The sequence below is a fragment of the Leptidea sinapis genome, chromosome 41, assembly GCF_905404315.1.
Source record: "Leptidea sinapis chromosome 41, ilLepSina1.1, whole genome shotgun sequence".
NCBI lineage: Eukaryota > Metazoa > Arthropoda > Insecta > Lepidoptera > Pieridae > Leptidea > Leptidea sinapis.
The window spans coordinates 138,780-160,940 of NC_066305.1; the positions used below are offsets into that span (position 1 = coordinate 138,780).

Consider the following 22,161-nt stretch of genomic DNA (forward strand, 5'->3'; position numbering starts at 1 on the left):
AAAGACAATACGGACAAATATAAATTAAACTCCAGCATTTTTTATTTTATAAATTATTTCTTATAATCTGAAAGTATCCAATGATACCAGAAGTACATACATACAAATTATACTTGATTAAATTAGCTTTTTCATTTTCATTAACTTATTCCTCCAAGATTCAGTCTTTAAAGGCGAGAAAATTACTACTATACATCATTAAATTAACATATTTCAGTAAGATTGGTAACTATTGAAAAAATATGGTGTCGATTTAATCTTCAAATATTTACTAGTAGAATAATTTTAAATATATATTTATATTTAATATAGAGCATTTGAACCACAAACAATATAATGTCATCTTGTTTGCAATTATTAGGGGGGTCTTGGAAAATATCACGTAATTATTCTTCTAGTAGAAAACGGCTTAAAATATGCATAAGTCTCCATAGACTGAATTAAAATAAATCCTTTCTTAATTTTTGTTTAATATTCATTATTCAATTTTATGATATTGGTTTTAAATTATAGAAATATCACAAAAAGTTTTTATTTTTTTCTCAATAAACCAACATGTTACAGCCAAAAGATAAATTTTAAAGAATCGCGCGGGAGATTAAGGGAGTTCAGGAAAATCTTACAATTATTAAATATTATGATGAAGGGGGAAAGGTTGACGGGTCAAAAATTATCCAAAATGCCTCACGGAATTAATGTAAAAAGTTCAGTTAAAATGCAATATAAAAAGTAAACAGTTTCTTAAATACTAGTATTGTATACTTCGTTTAGTCTGTATGTCATCTAATAAAATTCTTAATTCTTCATCTTCAAATCGGCCTTCTAATGATGGTATTAGGGCCTTGGCTTCCTCTGGCGTTTCAGGGCAAAGATTAGCTAAGCTTGCCACTTCAAATTTATGTAGCTTTTTAGACTGCAACAAGCTGAAAATTTATAATAATAATAATAAACCTCCTGTTCAACACATTTCATGATTATTATATGATGAGCAGACAGCAGTATGGTTCTTTTGAAACCCTTTTTAATGAAACAGAATATGAAAAAAAAAGTTCCTTCCACATTATTTTAAGGTTGGTGCGGTGTGTATCTCCTCTCTTTTTGTGCAGAAATACTGTGAATAAATAAATGTGTGTGTAAAGTACACATGTCAGCAGTGAAACTTCTTTGGCAAACTAATTTTTAAATCTAGTTTATATTTATACTAATCTTTTCTCTTGATCTGCGTTTACTGTAGTACAAGACATTATGTGGCAGAATTGCCATCTAAGGTTCTAATATTTAACTACTAATCAAATACATCAACCAATAGTGTGTACTTTTTCTCGATCGCCCTTCCTCACTCTCTCTCAATTGGTCTCAATTACTCTCTGCCTCTTCTGGGACAAAAATGTCCCACATTTTGTGTGTTACTAATATTAAAATTATTGTGTTTCATCCGTAAAAAATTATGTGCGCAAAGAAGTTTTACTTCAATAATATCTGTTCATTTTTCCTTACAAAAGATCAAAAACTAATAAAGTAGATACATTATATTAGATACATTACACAATTAGTGTTGATTGAATTAGAATAATAATACCTCTTGCTGAGTAATTGGAACATCTACACACTAGGTAATATTGAGAATTCCTGACATAGACAATCCTAGCGAAATACAAATCCTATTAAAGGAGGCATTGTTGACATTTGTGTACAATTTTAATTGGATCTCAGGATCATAAAAATATGCTGTACTTGTTATTAGATGATAGTTTTATCTTGTTATCTGTTATTGTACCTACTTGTAAATAAATAAATAAATAAATTTACTACATACAAATCCATAGTAAATGTATAATAAATGTCACAATAAAAGTTAAATTTACTTTAGTTATTTATTCATATCTGCCTTGGTGGGTGAAGTGGTAGTAAATGTGACCCGATATGCTCAAGGTTATTATTATAATCTCCTATGTGTATAAGCAGCACAGAAGGGAAGCAGGCCCATTAAACAATAAAAGTTTTGCCCCATTACATGGGACCTAGTAACATAATGTGGATCACCACAGGGATAGCTGAGGCTGAGTGTAGTTTTACATTCAAATTTAGAATTATGTTATCTAAGCACAAAGACAGTGTTGGAAAATGATTCCTCAGTAACCACAATAGGTACAGATCTCCATCATTATAAATTGTTCAAAATGTTGTTGAGTTTGGGTTTTTGGTGGTTCATAGAGTTACATTGAAAATGAGTTTTGTTCAAAAGGCATGCATACACAGGCAGGAACACATGGGTTATCACTAGTTGATAATGTGAATAGAGCCACTTTTGAATTTTCCGCTTCTAAGGTTTTCGAATTAATGTAAATGGTAAGAAATTCAATTATTGCTCAAAACTTCTAATAAAAGGTGTACTTCAATATAAACATTTTAAATTACAAACTAATACTTACTTTCTGACTGCAGTTATTGTTTCCTTATTTTTAAATTTCTTAAACATATTAGTATATGTTAGAGTCTTCATAAATACTTCAGAAAATTCCTGTTCCTCTTCAGCCGACTCATTCTGTGCTTTTCTGTGTTCTAATAACATGTCAACCTCAGATATAAGGAGGGTTTCAGCATTTTCAAATTCTAAAATTATTAAAGAACATATAATTTTCTTTGAATGATGTATGTTAAATGTAATAAATAATGTTTTGATAATTTTTATTATGTTTACCTTTAGGAAATTGTAAGTCAGCGGCATCTTCCTCAATAACCTCTTGTACCGGTCCTGACATCGTCTTAAAATTACCAATTAAATGTCTTTTAAAATTATTCTTGTAATATATTTTGTTTATTATTTAATATCCACACAAGATAATATCACTTCTCAGTCAGGTTATCATTTATCAAATCAAACAAAACAAATAATGGCAAAATGTACATAATAAAAATAGTGTCAATATTTTAATATTTTGGGTAGCAGTTTGGCAATTAAAATGACGGCCGAAGCGATACTGTCAAATGTCAATGTCATGATAATTATTTGCTTTATTTATTTAGAGCATTGGCAAAAAGACTATCAGCTCAAACCAAAATACAAGAAAAGAAGAGAATATTTTTATATTTTTTTTTTAATAATTTTTTTCATATATTCCATTACAAGAAGAAAGATGTCATGTAACAATATAATTTTAACAATGTCATTTAAAATTCTTTTTCTACCACCTATAGCTGAAACATAATACAAGAATAATTCAAAAAAACTATCGGCATCAATTTAAAAGATTTGTATGAATTTTGCAATGGATACCGTGCACTAAAACAAACACAAGAGGATGTGTTTTGGCCTCGGTTATACTATATATAGGTATTTATTTTTTGAAAAAATATTTAAGTAAGTAGGTATATTAAATAGCATAGATTATTAAGCTTGGTTCCAATATTATTATTGATTCGTTCGTTTATTTTAAGATTTGTCAAAAAAATGGCAGGCTTATAACTGCCTTTTAATTTTTTTTAACAAAACAGCAACCGACTTCAAAACAACAGATATGCACTAAAAAGTATAAAAATTATGAAAATTTATTGAAGTAGGCGTTACTTTGCCGAAATCCATAATTATACAAATGCTTTAAGTGCCAGATTTTGGCGAGACAACACGTCCTGAGGATGCCTCATGTAGAGGCGAAACACGCGTCGAATTATTTAAAAACAAATATTGGCGGAATTAACACTTAAGAAAACATAAATCATTTGTATATAAAAATTATTGCGTATTTTTATACAATCTAATTAATTAATCTAATTATTATTTTATACAATCTAATAAATTAATTAATCTAATTACAATAATCGTAATCATCCACTTTGCTATACGTATGTTTAGCAAATTTAAGACATTTATGGTTTTCTCATGGATGCCATTGTTAGATCTGGACCAAATTACAATGGGACCACACGAGAAGCACCAGCTTTGAAATAAAAAAGAATTATCAACTTCGGTTCACCCAGTCGAAAGTTTTGAGGTAACAAATATAAAAAAATAAAAAAGAACATACCGTCACAATTCGTCGGTAAAGGAGGAGGTTCTCAATTGAGAACCTTTCTTCCTTTTTTGAAGTCGGAATTTTTTTTTAAATACTACTCGGGATTAGTTACAAACCCTCTACTTCTTGAAAAACAGAGGGGCAACTTAGATGCCGGTTTCTGTGAAACCACACCCGCGGCTTTTTCTGCCATAAAGAGTAATTGTGCAAGCATAATTGAGTTTTTTCTTCCCCGGGGCTTAAAAAGAATGGGGGAGTCCCAGGCCCAAGGGTGTCGTAAGAGTCGACGAAGGGCTTTGTAGAAGTGGGACAGTCACGCTGCCGTCTTATGACGTCAGCACAATCGGGCCAGACTCGTCCGGGTTAATTACCACACTCGCACAGAATACCGGCGTGAAGTAGCGAACTAGTGCAACTATGTTTCGCATAGCTTAGTGTCGAGGACCGGACGCCACACCCCCCAACCGAATATGACAGCGGAACTTATAAAGATTTTAACCCAGGAGGGTACCGGCTTTACTAGAGTCAGCGAATTCCTCCCCGAGCATTCTCGCTCGGGCTGTCCGTCGTTTTCTAGGGAGGGCATAAAACAGCGCACGTCCGAGGACAAACGAGGCAGTAACACCACGGCACCTCGCTCCACGCTCAACGTGGACTTTTCAACATCAGGGGAATTCACTCCAATTTAAACGGCGTCCACCACCACCTTGAGATGGCGCAGCCTGCCTCGTGTTTCCTTACTGAGACGCAGATATCTCGACCTAGCGATACGTCATATTTAACGTACCCCGGGTACAAAATTGAGCACAATTTTGCCTCATGCCGGGGTATGTGTGTACGTTAGGGAGGATATCTGCTGTCGCCGTCTCGGCAATTTTGAGGGTAGGGACCTGTCCACTCTCTGGCTCCGCGTAGATTTACAGGACCGCGTCCGCATCTATGCGTGTGTTTACAGGTCCCATAGTGGTAACGCAGAAACCGATCATCTCATGGGCTACGTTCAAGCGTGCTTGCACAGATCCGCTGCGCTGAAATCGTAGTCTTGGGTGATTTCAACGGGCACAGTGCCGAATGGCTTGGGTCACGTACCACAGACTACGCAGGGCGATCTGTGCATAATTTTGCATTGGCGTATGGTCTGTCCCAATTGGTTGAGTCGCCAACGCGGCTCCCGGATGTGGATAGTCACATGCCGTCCTTATTAGATCTTCTGCTGACTACACATCCCGATGGTTATCAGGTCTTTGTCGACGCGCCTCTCGGAACGTCCGACCATTGCCTGGTCAGGAGTGTAGTGCCTATCCGACGCCAACGTCGCAGACCACCAGCGACCCGCCGCGTTTGGCACTACAAGTCAGCAGATCGGGATAGGATGCGTTACTTTTTTGCATCCTACCCTTGGGGCAAGGTTTGTTTTCCTTCGGATCCTATAAGTGCCAGCACCCTTGCAGTAGCGGATGTGATACTACAGGGCATGGATATTTTTATACCAGGATCTGTTGTACCCTGGGTCGTTAGTTAAATTAGCATCTAACTGCAAAAAACAGGCATATCGAACTTGGGTTGTGGCGCTGGGCTCTAAGGATCCTAACTGCAAAGTTCTACAAAGGAAATATTTCCGTGCCTCCAGATTTCTTAAGCGGCAAATCGCCGGTGTGAAATCAAAGCACATCGTCAAAATCGGCGAGCAGCTTTCAGGTTACCCGACACTCATATACAAATGTCGTAGACCCTGACTCATGAAAGTCAGCCCTTGTCCAAACCCCATTTGCCTCGCCTAATATCGGAATTCTGGGTCTCGATTGCCAATTCCGCGGCCATCTCAAGAGAGGACTCGGTAGAAGACACAAGTTTCTCCCGGCACTGGAGAGGAAATTCAAATTGGCTTCGAAGAAACTGGGCGTCATAAATAGAGCACGGCAATTACTCAAGCCGGCCCACATTCTAGCGTTGTACAAAGCGCAGGTCCGGCCACATATGGAGTATTCCTGTCATCTCTGGACCGCGTGCATCGCAGAGCAGCTCGAATTGTCGAGGACCCAGTGCTCTGTGAACTGGATTACTTGGCATTGCGTAGAGACAGCGCTTTATTGTGTGTCCTTTACCGCATTTATCACGGGGAGTGTTCCGAAGAGCTGTTTCACTTGATACCTGCCGCCGAATTCCACCTTCACACGACACGCCACAAGTTAGGAAATCATCACCACCATCTAGATGTGTGGCGGTCCTCCTCAGTGCGGTTTTCAAGGACCTTTCTTCCACGAACTATAAAGCTGTGGAATGAACTTCCTTGTGCAGTGTTTCCGGGACGATACGACATGGGTACCTTCAAATAAAGCGCGTACACCTTCCTTAAAGGCCGGCAACGCTCCTGTGATTCTTCTGGTGTTGCAAGAGAATGTGGGTGGCGGTGATCACTTAACACCAGGTGACCCGTACGCTCGAATGTCCTCGTTTTAGATAAAAAAAATCGACTAAAAATCTTTTGTCTTAAAGTGACGAGCGCAATTCTTATGCATCCTACTAATATCAGAAACGCGAAAGTTTGTAAGAATGTATGGATGTGTATGGATACTCTTTCACGCAAAAACTACTGAATGGATTTTGATGAAACATTACAATAATATACCTCATAGATCACAATGACTCAAAGGCTAACAATATTGTGTGAATTATTAAATATTATACAATGATAAGTGTCAAGGAAGTAGGAAAAAAATCTGCCACCTGCGAGCTATTCTGGCGTGCGCCTCAAAAACCGATAATGTATAATACTCGTATGTAATGTTTATCCTAAGTAGTCCTATAAAAAGCCCGTGACAGCATATATGCATATATCTATCTTTTATGAGTAAGCCCAAACTATTGTGTGGTCCGGTGGCGGGCGAATCTAATTATAAATAATACTAAAAACCACTCTGAGCAGGAAGTAGCTTCTGCTTTTGAGAATTTTTTTTCTGACATTCCAGTTTCTATCTCAAGCACTCTGAGTCCCTTCTTTTGGAAAATGTTAAGGAATGTAAACAAAATTTCAAATTCAGTGTTGTTAGCCCAGCTGAAATAATTAAAACTTTCAGATCTTTAGAAATGAAAAAATTGTGAGCCGTCACGGGACGCCTGGCAAAAGTGCCAAGCGAAGCGAAAACACGTTTCATTGCAGATAAAATTAAAAACAGTAATAATAAAGTAAAAGCGACTTGGAGTGTAATTAACAATGAAACTGGTAGATCGAATTGCCGTAACACCTCTATCTGTTTAAATATTAATAATCGCGTTATAAATTCGGAAATAGAAATTGCAAATGAATTTGATAAATACTTCTCCGAAATCCCGATTGTCACGACCAAATACCTTAACTCTTCGCCAAAAGCAGCATATGATATGCTTAAATTACACGTACCAGTATCTTCTACTGACTTGAAATTTAAGTATGTTACAGGTAGCGATATAATAAAAATCTTCAAATTAATTAACCTAAAAAATACAAAAGACCTATGGGGCCATTCGACTAATATTGTTAAATACATACTTGACATTATAGCACCTGAATTAGCAATAATATTTAATGAATGCATAAATGAGGGTGTGTTCCCTGACCTCATGAAATACAGCAAAGTTATACCTTTGTTTAAATCGGGCAGTTCTTTTGACCCTGCTAATTTCAGACCTATTTCAGTGCTGCCTGTTTTTAGTAAAATTTTTGAAAAACTTTTGCTTCAACAGCTACAAATGCATTTTTGTAAATTAATGAACAAAAATCAGTTTGGTTTCACTAGGGGCTTATCAACAATTAATGCGGGTACTAGACTCATTGAGGACATCTTTGACGCCTGGGAAGAGTCACAGGATGCATTGGGCATTTTTTGTGATTTGTCAAAAGCATTTGACTGCGTCCACCATGAAACTTAACTCCTAAAACCAAAGCATTATGGAGTGAAAAATAGAGCCCTAAATCTGTTAAAATCATATTTAAGCGAAAGAGTTCAGATAGTCGATGTAAATGGCATACGGTCTTCGGGTAAACCTGTGGGAATAGGTGTTCCACAGGGTTCTATTCTCGGTCCTTTCTTGTTTCTTATATATATTAACGATCTACCGTTTGTGGTAGATGATAGCCATGAGATTGTATTGTTTGCTGATGATACTTCACAGTGAAGCGACGTGCGGATATTGATGACGAGGTAAGCAATGCACTCTCAAAGATAGTGCGTTGGTTTGAGACGAATAATCTGCACTTAAACAGTAAAAAAACAAAGTGTTTACGGTTCATTACACCAAACACAGCGGAGGTACAAACCAACGTACTTATAAATGACCAGAGATTGGAACTTGTGGATACTACGGTCTTCTTGGGTATCACGTTAGATAAAAAGCTTCAGTGGGGTCCACATATTACCCATCTAGCAGATAGACTCAGCTCTGCGGCATATGCAGTTAGAAAGATTAGAGAGTACACGAATGTTGCGACCGCTAGATTAGTGTACTTTAGTTATTTTCACAGCATCATGACGTACGGTATATTACTATGGGGTCATGCTGCTGACATTGATATAGTGTTTATACTGCAAAAGAGAGCTGTTCGTGCTATATATCAGCTTGGTTATAGACAGTCTCTGAAAGAAAAATTTAAAGAAATAAATATTATGACTGTTTATTGTCATTTACATTTATGAAAATTTAATATATGTTCACAAAAATCGTCACCTTTTTGCTCTTAATAGTGATTTTCATTATTATAACACTAGAAATAAGGGATTGCTTGTAACTAATTCTAGTAGGCTTCATAAGATACATAATAGCTTTGAGGGTAAATGTATACACTTCTACAATAAAGTCCCAGTCACTGTTCAGGTCACAGTCCAGTTCTGTACAATCTATAAATAAATTTAAATGTTTTATAAAAAAATGGCTCTGTCGTAAATCCTATTACTCCACTGCTGAATATCTAAATGATCGGAGAGCCTGGGACTAGATTGTGATTATTTTATAGCGCCTGTACAATATTGTATATTTTTATTGAAAAGAGCGCAAAAAAAAGAATGCTGGGAGAGTTTCTTGCGCCGCTTCTTCTCTCTCAGAGCGCCATTTGTTTCCGAAGCGTTAGTAGTATCTAGTAGTATAAGAAATGACATCAAAAAGAATTCTAAAGGAATCAATTTTGAGAAAATAAATGCCTTTTATGCCTTTTAAGTGAAACATCGAAATTGTTTGTACAAGTAATAAGTACAAAAGTACAGATTATGACAGGAACTAATTATGGCGTGATAAAAAAATACAATATTACGAATTTTCTCCCAAAAATGATGACAGTTAAATTTTAATCTACCAAGAGAGTAGATTACACAATTACTATATTTTTACAAAATATACACGTTCTTATTGCAGCCAACTGCACACTTAAATCATAAAAATACAATTTACTTACTGATGACTTGGTATTGTATCATAGTGTGATTTTGTGGTCTTTGCAGGAGGCTGCACACTTTCATTTGTTAAATTATCGCTATCAGACATATTTGAATTAAATTTATAAATAATAAATATAAGAAACTAACAATGAATCTATTGTGAAACAGTAGGTATGTAAGTCAAATAATTATATAATTTATACTTATATAATTGTTAAAATAATTATGTCTCATACTTAAATAATAGGATTCAGAGGGTCGATGTGAATGGCTGAAGATCTCCTGGGACTCCTCTCGGTATGGAGCTACCACAAGGGTCTATTCTTGGACCCTTCCTCTTCCTCATTTATATAAATGATCTACCTAACCTTGTAGAAAAAAAACACAAGGTGGTATGGTATAGTTTGCGGTGTGACACTTTACTTATATTCAAAGTAAAACGAAGCCAAGTTACAAGTAAACAATGCTCTACATGACATCGTATTCTGGTTAAGCGCCAAAAACTTATTGTAAAATAGTATTATTAGTATTATTATTATTATTATTATTATTATTATTATTATTATTATTATTATTATTATTATTATTATTATTATTATTATTATTATTATTATTATTATTATTATTATTATTATTATTATTATTATTATTATTATTATTATTATTATTATTATTATTATTATTATTATTATTATTATTATTATTATTATTATTATTATTATTATTATTATTATTATTATTATTATTATTATTATTATTATTATTATGATTATGATTATGATTATTATTATTATTATTATTATTATTATTATTGTTATTATTATTATTATTATTATTATTATTATTATTGTTATTATTATTATTATTATTATTATTATTATTATTATTATTATTATTATTATTATTATTATTATTATTATTATTATTATTATTATTATTATTATTATTATTATTATTATTATTATTATTATTATTATTATTATTATTATTATTATTATTATTATTATTATTATTATTATTATTATTATTATTATTATTATTATTATTATTATTATTATTATTATTATTATTATTATTATTATTATTATTATTATTATTATTATTATTATTATTATTATTATTATGATGATTATGATTATTATTATTATTATTATTATTATGATTATGATTATTATTATTATTATTATTATTATTATTATTATTATTATTATTATTATTATTATTATTATTATTATTATTATTATTATTATTATTATTATTATTATTATTATTATTATTATTATTATTATTATTATTATTATTATTGTTATTGTTATTATTATTATTATTATTATTATTATTATTATTGTTATTATTATTATTATTATTATTATTATTATTATTATTATTATTGTTATTATTATTATTATTATTATTATTATTATTATTATTATTATTATTATTATTATTATTATTATTATTATTATTATTATTATTATTATTATTATTATTATTATTATTATTATTATTATTATTATTATTATTATTATTATTATTATTATTATTATTATTATTATTATTATTATTATTATTATTATTATTATTATTATTATTATTATTATTATTATTATTATTATTATTATTATTATTATTATTATTATTATTATTATTATTATTATTATTATTATTATTATTATTATTATTATTATTATTATTATTATTATTATTATTATTATTATTATTATTATTATTATTATTATTATTATTATTATTATTATTATTTAGTCATAAAAACAAATATATTAAATTTACCGCGCCAAAAGTAAAAAATGTAGATGCGAATATTTTATTAAATGGAGAGGTGGTAAAACCAGCGATTTCTTGGCATTACTCTTGATTCCAAATTGCAATGGGGCACCCATATTGAAGGATTGGCGAATAGGCTTTAGGGAATAAAGCAAACACGTTTATTGTACGATATCAAATTGTAATCCCTATTTTTATATAAAAAAAAAGCTCGCTGAGTTTCTTACCCCCATTATTCTCAGGTCTGAGGCAGTTTCTTTTGAATGGGTGGTAGTTTTTGACGATCAATAAATGATTTTGAATCCTATTTGAATAAAAATATTTAAATTTGAATTTATGTGCTGATGGTAGGTACCTACAACTAGATCAAATGCAAAAGTATTGCGTTGATATAGAAGCTGTACACGAGGCTTTGCTTTAAGGTTACGATGGCTTTCAGATCTCTTTCGTAGTAAATGTATTCTTCGGTGTATTAAAAAAGAGAGAAGAAAAGAGTAAATATCCTTCAAATAATCATATTCTGGATGTTTTAGTTTTTGTGCCTTTCCACAATAATACTATATTATTGTATCTGATTGTAAGTACTCTATTAGCTATGGCGCGGAGATAGAATACTAAATCCTTACTAAACCTGTAAGTGGAACTGGAAAGTCGCGAATTGAAAAGTATTCAGGACCTTTGATTCATAATCGGGTTCAAATCCCGGTAGGTACATTCATTTATATCATAAATATGGATGTTTGTTTCCGAGTCATGAATGTTTATTTGTATTTATGTATGTCTAAGTAAGTATATTGTATTAAATATATTGTTGTATTGCAACTCATAACACGGGCTATATATTATGCCTTATTTGGGGCAAGATAATTTATGTAAAAATTTGTGTCGATATTATAATTATTATTATTATTATTTTTTATATTATTAAGTATATATTTAGATATAGGTAACTAATAGATTTCCAAGTCGTTTCCTTTTCACTTTTGAAATACATAATTAAAATGTACTCGGATTTATACTACTGAAGTTATGGTTTCGGGTCAAACTTTCAATAAAGCAGTAATGTTACTAAATGCTGTTACAAAAATAACTATGTTTTGTATCGTGTTGTCATGGAGACGACCTTAGCAGTGTGGTCACTACTGTTTTATGGTAATTGTAACCTGCCAATGAAGGTCACAATGCCTTTACCAAATGAGATTTAATAAGAACATTTTTATAATGAAAGGGCGATATAATGTAATGTGTAATCATTAGGCACTGTGTTTCGACCTGAAAGGCGCCGTAGCTAGTGAAATTACTGGGCAAATGAGACTTAACATCTTATGTCTCAAGGTGACGAGCGCAGTTGTAGTGCCATTCAGAATTGGGGTTTTTCAAGAATTCTGAGCGGCACTGCATTGTAATGGGCAGGGCTTACAATTACCATCAGCTGAACGTTCTGCTCGTCTCGTCCCTTATTTACATTTAAAAAAATATATTGCTTGCTAATTTACTTACCTAATGTTAAATAGCTACGTGGTTTGGGATACCTAATTTGGATGATGTTATGGTCCCAAAATTATGCCTGATATACTGTACCAGACAGCATGGATCTTAGAATTATTTCGGCCTGTTATTTGAATACACAACAGAGGTTTGCTGTTCATTTTTTTGATGGACTTACTGGCGAATAGACGACTTGACAGGCTACAGATAATACTAACGGCCATTCCCAATATTCAGTCTATCTCCGGTTGTGGCCTACTGGAGATAAAAAATCGTAACTATCGTTGACTTTTCTGTCCCAATAAACTTATCGACGGTAACTCATCTTATCCGTATACGCTGTCTGACAATGGGACGACGTATAGCTTACCAGGGTTAAATATACGGGTATATTGGGACAGCTTCAGATTATTGACAGCTAATTACTGACAGTAGAAGGTAGTAATTTCTTTTGTACCAAATGTTATGACCGATTTTTGAAAATTAAAAAAAACATAACCATGTTATACTCAAGCGCGTCAGATTATTATACATTGTCATCCTGACCCATTACCTGACAGTTTCACCTATTTACGGCCGTTTTCAATAACCTATCTATCCTTAGTTTAACTTAGAGGTAGACAAATCTATCATTTTACGCTCACTGACATTTCAATAAGCTATCGAGATAAAGCATTGGACTATAACTATATTGGACATAACTTTAGATAGATAAGATATTGTCATTAAACGGTGACAGCACGGTATCCGTAACTAGAGATACGTTATTGAAAACTGCCGTTAATCGACATAACCGTCTTTAGTCTATTATTGCGTAATTTTTTTTTATTAAAAGAATATATTAGTGCAATAAAGAATATCGCGACTGTTTCTTGTGCCACTTCTTCTCTTTCTCGAGTGCCGTTCATTTCCGAAGCGGTGGTAGTGATTCAATCGAAATCAAAATAAATACTAAAAAGGAATACATTTTGAGGAATCTAATGCCTTTTACGATAACACTTCTCTGAATGCAAATAACTTAATTAAAATTTCCAGGAATGTGCGTATACAAATTTAAAAATAAAGAAAGCTATCCTAGACCTCAGAAAGAGTTTGTGCCGCTACTAATTCTATTTGTAAGGCTATGCGGCTACATTAATTAATAGGAAATATATTAGGAATTAGATCAATTTAAGTGTAAAACATAATAATGTATCTTTTAAGCTGCAGCCAGTCAAAATCTAAATATCCTTACCTCTCTCTATTTCTCACTCTTTACTTACCATGCGTTATATTATTTTATCTACACCCATGCTTTAAATCCTCTATTAAAGATTCTGAAACAGTTAGCTTATTGCCAACATTAAAACACCCAATGTTCTAATAACCATTACATCATCCAAAAGAGTGCATGCTCAAAGAGTTTTAACAGACAGCCACATTCTTATTGCTCGATGCGTGGCATCTGTATGAATTTAAAAAAAAAACAATTTTGGTTTACGCGCGTTCCACACCACCAGAACATCGCGCGCCGAAAAAAAAAGTAGGTTATTCGAAGCCTCGCCATTTTTCTTCGATATTTTTATTGTTTTGTTTACAAAAAATGAGTGATTAATTTCCAAAAGAACATAATATTCAAGTGAATTTTAATTATTGCACTATTGTATAGACAAAATGTAAATTACTACTAAAATAAATAATTCTTTCATTAATACTTAGTTTATTTGTATATAATCAGTAATGGATGATATTAGGTTCCTACTAGGACTGGCTGTTTTAATGTTAGCAGTAAGCTAACTGTTTCAGAATCTTTTACAGGATTCATATTTTGGGTGTAGATAAAGTCTTGTATGCAACTGTTGATAATTAGGTATTAAAACACTCATGTGATACTATTATCACACTCGGCTTCGCCTCGTGAGATAAATCCACATTCGTGTTTTAATACCCCTTATTACACAACAGTTGCATAAATGACTATTGAGGACTTGCATTTCTTAAAAGAAAAATGGGTTTTTAATTTTATCACATCTGAGTGCCAATCAGGGGCGTGCATTAGTTTTCTAGCAAGGTTAGGCACCGTGGATCTAACTAGTAGTAATTGAGCTTTGGATTATGCAAAGATTGCTTACCGTAGGTATCTAGTATCTAGAGTAGGGAAAAATTTTATGAGTGCGTGTTCAATAGAAGTTTGGTTATATGATATGCACGCCCCTGGTGCCAATGTCGATTTAATTGGTACCCTATACTACGCTGTAAGAAGGCTTTTGCGTATATGTATATAAAAAAAATAACTTTCTAATTATCGGGTGAATTCCGAAGGTAGTTACAGATGTAGATCCAAAGAACACGCCATAAGATCGAATGACACATTAAAACATGAAATGTGCTCAATCGATTTTTTAAATAGTTGTTTCAAAGAAAGGCTCTAAATGAAAAACAAATAATGGGATAAATTGTAGGTACTCGTTTAAGGCAACATCTTGATAACAGAGAGTCTCCACTCTGAAGTGTACTTTAAAAGCTGAATGTAAAAAACAAATAAATTTAATCAACCAAGATTTTTTTAAAACTTAGTTGAATTTGTAAAATTCCCGTGAAAATTTTTCATTTTCTCTGAAATACATTTTTCTCCTATGAAATTTGTGTTTAATTTTATAGATATTTTATAATAATGCACAACAGAATACGAGTAACAACTTTAGTTAAGTAACTAAAGACAAGATAGGCCTGCAATTCCACGAGGGTGTGTAGTGTGTACACAGCATGTTTAAAATTTAATTATTTTTATTCAAAATAGGATATAAAATCACTTATTGAAAGTCAAAAACTAACACCCATTCCAAAAGGTATGCCTCAGACCTGAGAAGAAAGGGCGCAACAAACTCAGCGGGTTTCTTTTGTTTATAAAAATTTGGATATAATGTAAAATTGTACAATAAAATTGATTATTTACTAGTATCATTAAGAAAGTCATTCATGTTACAGTAACCTTTACCACACAAACGTTTTTTAACAATTCTTTTGAATTTCTTAATACCTACATTTGTTTTCAATATTATCTGGGATCTTGTTGTAAAAGCATATAAAACGCCCCACAAAAGACTTACTAACTCGACTTAGCCGGCAAGTAGGGATTATAATTTTATGTTTGTTCCTGGTGCCTATTATATACATAACGATTTTCGAAAACTGTACATCCACATTATTACAGATTATTGTTAAATTAAGGATTTACTAGCCAAAATTTATTGGCACATGGAAGAGCTTGGTCTTCACAATGTGTAACCCTTTTTCTCAAATAATGAGCTCATGCACTATTTATAGTCATTTATGTAAGTGAAATGATTTTTTTTTATGACAATAAGGGACGAGACGAGCAGGACGTTCAGCTGATGGTAATTGATACGCCCTGCCCATTACAATGTAGATCCGCTCAGGATTCTTGAAAAACCCAAAAATTCTACAACTGCGCTCGTCACCTTGAGACAAAAGTTGTCAAGTCTCATTTGCCCAGTAATTTCACTAGTTACGGCGCCCTTCAGATTACTGCTTCACCGCAGAATAGGTGCCGTTGTGGTACCCATAATATAGCCGGTATCCAGTGCAAAGGAGCCTCCCACTGGTTTGTTGTTTATTTTAATGTTGTTATTTATTTCAAAGTGACAGAATAAGTATATTTCGTCCAACAAGTTTAATAAATCAAAGTCTACAACAGGAGTGGCTTCAACCGCGACGCGTAGGGTAAATTGACCTGAATTCGAAAGTAAACCTTTTCGGATATCATTTCACACCCAATTAACACCAAACCCTTAGGGGAAATATAAAAACAGCTTGCTTGATGTGGTAGATAATATATACTCGTATACCTATACTAGCTACCCGACCGACGTTGTTCTGTAGATAATAAAAAAAATACTGTTTTATTAGAAAATACTGTTTTTTTTTTATATTTTATATAGGAATTTGCCAATGATATTTCAAAACATCAAGAATTATTTCGTAAAAAATGCTACCTGTTGTTATAATGAAATTGTTTCACAGTGGAAGCGTGCGTCACTTAATTCTCTCATAGAAAATAATATGTCCATAGAAAACAAATATTGAAAATAAAAATAATTATCCCAAATCGAAATAAAAACTATCCTATCTCTCAAGTTGGACTAAACTGCACTCCATGAAGTAATCCCCATTAAAATCCGTTCATTAGTTCAGGAGTCCATCGCGGACAAACAACGTGACACGTAATTTATATATATTAAGATATATATATGCTTTTATATTGCACATAAGCATATATACCTATATATATGCTTTAAATTACAACCCAAATACAACATCTTCAGCTTCCAATCTTAGAATTCTTAATGTGTATCTACTATATTATATCAAAATACCGAAGCTCTCACGTAGTTGATTTTCTTTTTCCTCAGCCACAGTCCTACTATATTTTTTTAAACATGAACATTCCCATTATTAGAACAATTTTTTAAATATTTTAATTTCTTACTGTTAGGCTGGCTAATGTATTTTATAGATGGCGTGATATTTTGAGGCACATTGTATTTGTAGGTGACTTCTTTACCTAGCGTTACCAGTTCAACATGACATGGTGGCCCCAAGAAGAATCGTTTGACCCTCTTGGTTTATCGATACATAAACTAATTTCCGTGCCCATGATGGCCGCTCTGTCAACGTTGCGAAGTGTACAAAGAAATGGTTACACTTTACACTTAAATAAACACGATTCGTGGAGAATTTTTGGTAACATTCGTTAAAATTTGACTATTATTCAATAACAAATAAGACGTAAATGTCAAATCAATGTCAGAACAATTGTAATTACTTTGTTACGTGTATATTTTAATATAAGTTTGGCTCATTCTAGATTGTGCCTCGATAACGAATAACATTGGTTCAAAATCACCTCGTCGAATAAGATAGTGACAATCTATCTATGTGTTCAGTAGTTCGTACCGTGAGTATATATTTGCATACACGACTTACCTACGTAGATAAGTCATTATTACGGAGGCACGCAGATAACAATGCATCCGTAGAGTCGATTAAAACAAAAAAAACAGCGAAGTTCGAGTACAGTTTAAATAGGGCTTGGATGGGCAAAAGACGACAAAATAAGTAATTTCACCATAACACAGTGACAATTTAAACATTTCTATTAAAAATGTTGAAATCCAAACATACATAACATTAAATTCATAACCAAGCGAACGATGCTTTAATCACATTTCAAATCAAAAATACCATATTACATTCATCATGAAAAATAACTATGTATTTATCACCTCAAATATAATATAATATTAAAATAATTTTATTCTAAGACCTGCACGCCTCTATACATCAATTATATGTATATATTAAATTAGTTGCGGAAATGAGTTACCCGTGGATTTTTACCTTTAAAATAATGAGTGTTATTTATGAATTGACCGCTTGTTTTTTTATATTAATTTAATATTTTTGTAAAGTGCAATAAATTTCCCCAGATCTGGAAAGTTACTACGTCTGCGATTACATCGCTTTCCTACTCCTTGGTTTTCTCTGTTCCCTATTATTCCACAACCTATAATTTCGGTCGAGACTCAGTTTACATCATTTATACTTGAGTTGTGATACAATATACATTTCGGGAGCTTTCTCTTATTGAAACGCGTAATTTTCTCATTTCAGCCGAGATGTAGCCGTTTAGCGCTTTGGCCGACTAGAGCGGTAGCTTTTACTGTAATTAATGTAATAATTCAGTATTATATTGTTTCTTTCATTATTATTTGTAAAGATATATCCGTTATTATTTTATTGCCACATGTAAAAAGTAGTTATTGTTAATTTAATAAGAGTTATTGTACACTACAATTTCGCGCAAATTGAGCATTTTTCATCATGGGACATCTAATGCGTAGTGCCTTCGTAATAGGCATGGGCAAGGATTACGACGAAGAAGGTAAGCCACTGTTTATTTTTCTTTATATATAGTTACCACGGTATTGACGAACATAGCGTGTAAGATAGACGAACATCTATAACGGAGATACAGCAAGACAGAAAAAGGTATGCAAATTCTATTATGACTGTAAACGATTTTGATTGACAGGTCGTAAGCAGTCAGTCAAGCAACATTTGGCAAGCAGCATTAGCTCCTTCGTATTTTGCATATAAAACCACTAGCTAACACATATTCTAGGTCTTTGGTTACCTGTACATAAGAGAGCAAAACTGCCGTATACTGTTGTTATTTGAATTATTAATCCACGCATGGTCTTATATTTACATTTGACACTACTGTATAATGTAAAGGTAAGACCGATACATTTGATTCGGGAATTTGCTTAAACTGACACGACTTGTATGCATATAAGATTTTAGAAGTCTCGAGTCTCTACTGCCAGACATAATATGACGATAGTTAAACCGCTGAAGTGTGAAGTCTCGCTAAAATGCCCCTAACATTGTCTCGACGCGGACGTCTAGTCGCAATATGGAAGAGTTGTTACAATAACTATAAATTGGATGTTCACAGCACTGGTGTTACGCATAATATTTCCAAAAAATGCTAACTTAAGGCGACACTAAATGCCAGCGACCTTGAGCGATATGAGTTCACCGCTGCCGACCCGCCATCTATGTAACAAAGCCAATATTTTCAAAATTCTTGCGTGGAAAACAGTTTATATGCTTACAATCCTCGTTATTTACTACTAATCTGAATAAATGAACCTACACAAAAAAGTACAAGCTATAAGAATAACTCTTTTCTTTTATGAGAGAACTACCAAAAAAATGCGTCACGCCATGCCAAAAACCTTGTTTAACTTCAAAGAAAACTGGTAGTTCAAAAAGACTCAGCAGTATTAACTAAAACCAACAGCAAGCATTAGCAACCTACAAATAAGACTTAAGGATATGTGTAACAGGATTAAGTAGTTCATAGCTCGAAATGCTATACTTTCACTACAAAACTTGTCTAAAAACACCATGTTTGCGTGTTTTCTGCTTACTCTTTGCCTTAATAAAAAAATTTACTGCGTAAGTAGCAAGATGATTGATGATGCCGTGAGACTCCTTTCGTATACATGATAACCCTAAATACTAGTACCGACATGCAAGTGAGTGAACTAGTGCGTCGCGGGTAGGAGGGGGATGCTAGTCGCCTTCAAATCATACCACACGCCATCGTTGCTCCTTCTAGTCGTAGAGTAGACAGTAAGGAATATATATGTAACATTGTGATTATAGTAAGAGTATATATTGCTGTTAAACAACAAATAAAAACTAAAATAGCGAAATACAAAATCACTAAAAGTATTGCATAACTTAAAAAAACTTTTAAAATAATAAAAATCATCGCTCTAAAATCTTTTCGACTTAATTCCATTTTCGTTGCGTACGTAGATTTTTGATGTGTGATAAAAACATTTGACAAATGATTTGTTTTTTTTTATTACTAAGAAGGATGCAACGTTTAAAAAAATTACAACATTTGAAATTCAAAAGTATGTCTGTTTGCTGTCCTAACAACAATATAACCAAACAAAATAAAGTGACGGGATTTCAAAAAGGTTCTAATGGTTATAGGACTTTAAAAAAAAACAATATGATATTTTTATGTGACCTCTTTCACTTCTCGGATACGGACGTTTAGCTTATCAGTAAAATCGTTGGGGGCACACGCGCGGCTTTTAGCCCCGCGTCGTTTGCAAATTTTGGTACAAACTGTGTACTAATTGTACGAAAATGAATTATTATTTATGTACGTAGTTCTCGGTGCGTGTGTTATATTCGGAAATAACCGGATTTTCATTTTCGGCTCAATGCTCGCGTCTACTTTGTAGTCTGTACAACAGCTTGCAGTCGAGCGGGTTAATGTTTTGTAGCGCAGTAGACTGTAAACTTGGAGCTACGTGTAATTCACCATCAAAAGTGCAGTTTAATGCAACTAACTCTTCTGATAATACTTAGTTTGACACGTTTGTGAAGAAATATAGAGAGTGTAGTTTTTATTATACGTCCAATTAGTCAACCTATTCCCTCTAGTATAGAGTGAAGTGATGAGTGTGAGTCTATTCTATTCTAGTTTATTCAAGATCTATTCTACACAAAAGTATTAACAACATTTATGACAACTCCATTCTTGTGTCTATGTTTAATTTTAGAGTGCCTAGATACCCATACTTGAAAACCTTCTCACAGAACTATTTTGGGGATCAATTCACCTGTGTCGCGATTATGCAAAATTATAAACGATTATAAATGCTTAGAGTTTGTTGCATCATTTTGTATTTTACATATTATATTGTAATTGAAATGATTTGTAAATCGATGTAAATGTAAATCTTGATATAAAAGAGTGGCAATGAGTTTCTTGCCACTTCTTCTCATTGGATCAACCCTTTACGAAGTAGCGGTAGATTCAATAAGATTTTTTTTTGACATTCATAAGTGTCATTACCGTGACCTACGTGAATAAACTGATTTTGATTTTTAGAATATTTTGTAAATAAATAATTAATAAGTATTCTTGATTTGTTTAATACATTTATCTTGACTTGTTTGGTAGTTTTTGTTAACTTCCTAATTTCATTACATCATAGAATGGTTGTTTTATAACTTATACTTATTTTATATAACTATTTCACACATAATTTAGCATGCGGTATTTACCTTAAGAGGTAATGCATTTAGTAATAAGACAGTCAAGGAAGTGACACATATGAATGTCAAAAATTTTCTTTCCTTTTTACACCTACCACCACTTCGTCAAAGGTTGAGCTTCGTACGTTCTACGTACTGAGTGCCAGTGGGAGGCTCGATTGCACAGGATGCCGGATAGATTATGGGTACCACAACGCCGCCTATTTCTGCCGTGAAGCAGTAATGTGTAAGCATTACTGTGTTTCGGTCTGAAGGGCGCCGTAGCTAGTGAAATTACTGGGCAAATGAGACTTAACATCTTATGTCTCAAGGTGACGAGCGCAGTTGTAGTGCCGTTCTGAATTTTTGGGGTTTTTCAAGAATCCTGAGCGGCACTGCATTGTAATGGGCAGGGCGTATCAAGTACATCAGCTGAACGTCCTGTTCGTCTTGTCCCTTCATAAAAAAATGAGTACCACAATGAGAGTTCTTTACGTACGGAGTACTGCAGTGAGAGTACGTTGACGTACGGAGTACTGCAGTGAGAGTACGTTTACGTAGTATTAAGTATGCAACTCCTAACAATTGCCTTTCGATCAAAACTAAGATGCGCCACAGAAACCTGTGTAGGTTTATGTGTGGTGCAAATGCATCACTTCGCTCACAACTACTGTACTTAAGAACATAAGAAGGTATACTGTTAAATAACAAAAGATGAAATAGAAATATAAAAAAAAATAACTTATAAACATAAATATTAAGAACTGTTTACACCAGCCATTACATCCCCTTTTCCTCTTAGTGTATACTGCATATTGTTGTTACAAGAATACCCA

General features: G+C 32.9%; 2 protein-coding genes across 3 annotated transcripts in view; one reads left to right on the top strand and one right to left on the bottom strand.

The window, feature by feature from the left end:
• Positions 1-33: 33 nt before the first annotated feature.
• Positions 34-2,949, bottom strand: LOC126976516 (DNA-directed RNA polymerase II subunit Rpb4). The gene is made up of 3 exons (XM_050824889.1): positions 2,702-2,949; positions 2,433-2,613; positions 34-923 (listed from the first exon to the last, which is right to left on the bottom strand). The coding sequence occupies exons 1-3, from the start codon at positions 2,760-2,762 to the stop codon at positions 749-751; spliced, it is 417 nt and encodes a 138-aa protein (XP_050680846.1). The 5' UTR covers positions 2,763-2,949; the 3' UTR covers positions 34-748.
• Positions 2,950-18,298: 15,349 nt separating this feature from the next.
• The window catches only part of LOC126976512 (uncharacterized), a 176,551-nt gene continuing 172,688 nt past the window's right edge, over positions 18,299-22,161 (top strand). For both annotated transcript variants that reach the window (XM_050824879.1, XM_050824880.1), the window contains exon 1: positions 18,299-18,638. In XM_050824879.1, coding sequence (XP_050680836.1) covers positions 18,578-18,638 — 61 coding nt within the window. In that variant the 5' untranslated portion in view covers positions 18,299-18,577. The remainder of the gene's footprint in view (positions 18,639-22,161) is intronic.

Bases quoted from the DNA above. Each gene is read 5' to 3' on its own strand.
- LOC126976516 (XM_050824889.1), bottom strand. From the start codon at position 2,762: ATGTCAGGACCGGTACAAGAGGTTATTGAGGAAGATGCCGCTGACTTA. The intron at 2,614-2,701 runs GTAAACATAATA...TAATAATTTTAG, and splicing joins TGACTTACAATTTCCTAAAG to AATTTGAAAATGCTGAAACC. The intron at 924-2,432 runs GTAAGTATTAGT...ATAAATTTTCAG, and splicing joins ACAATAACTGCAGTCAGAAA to CTTGTTGCAGTCTAAAAAGC.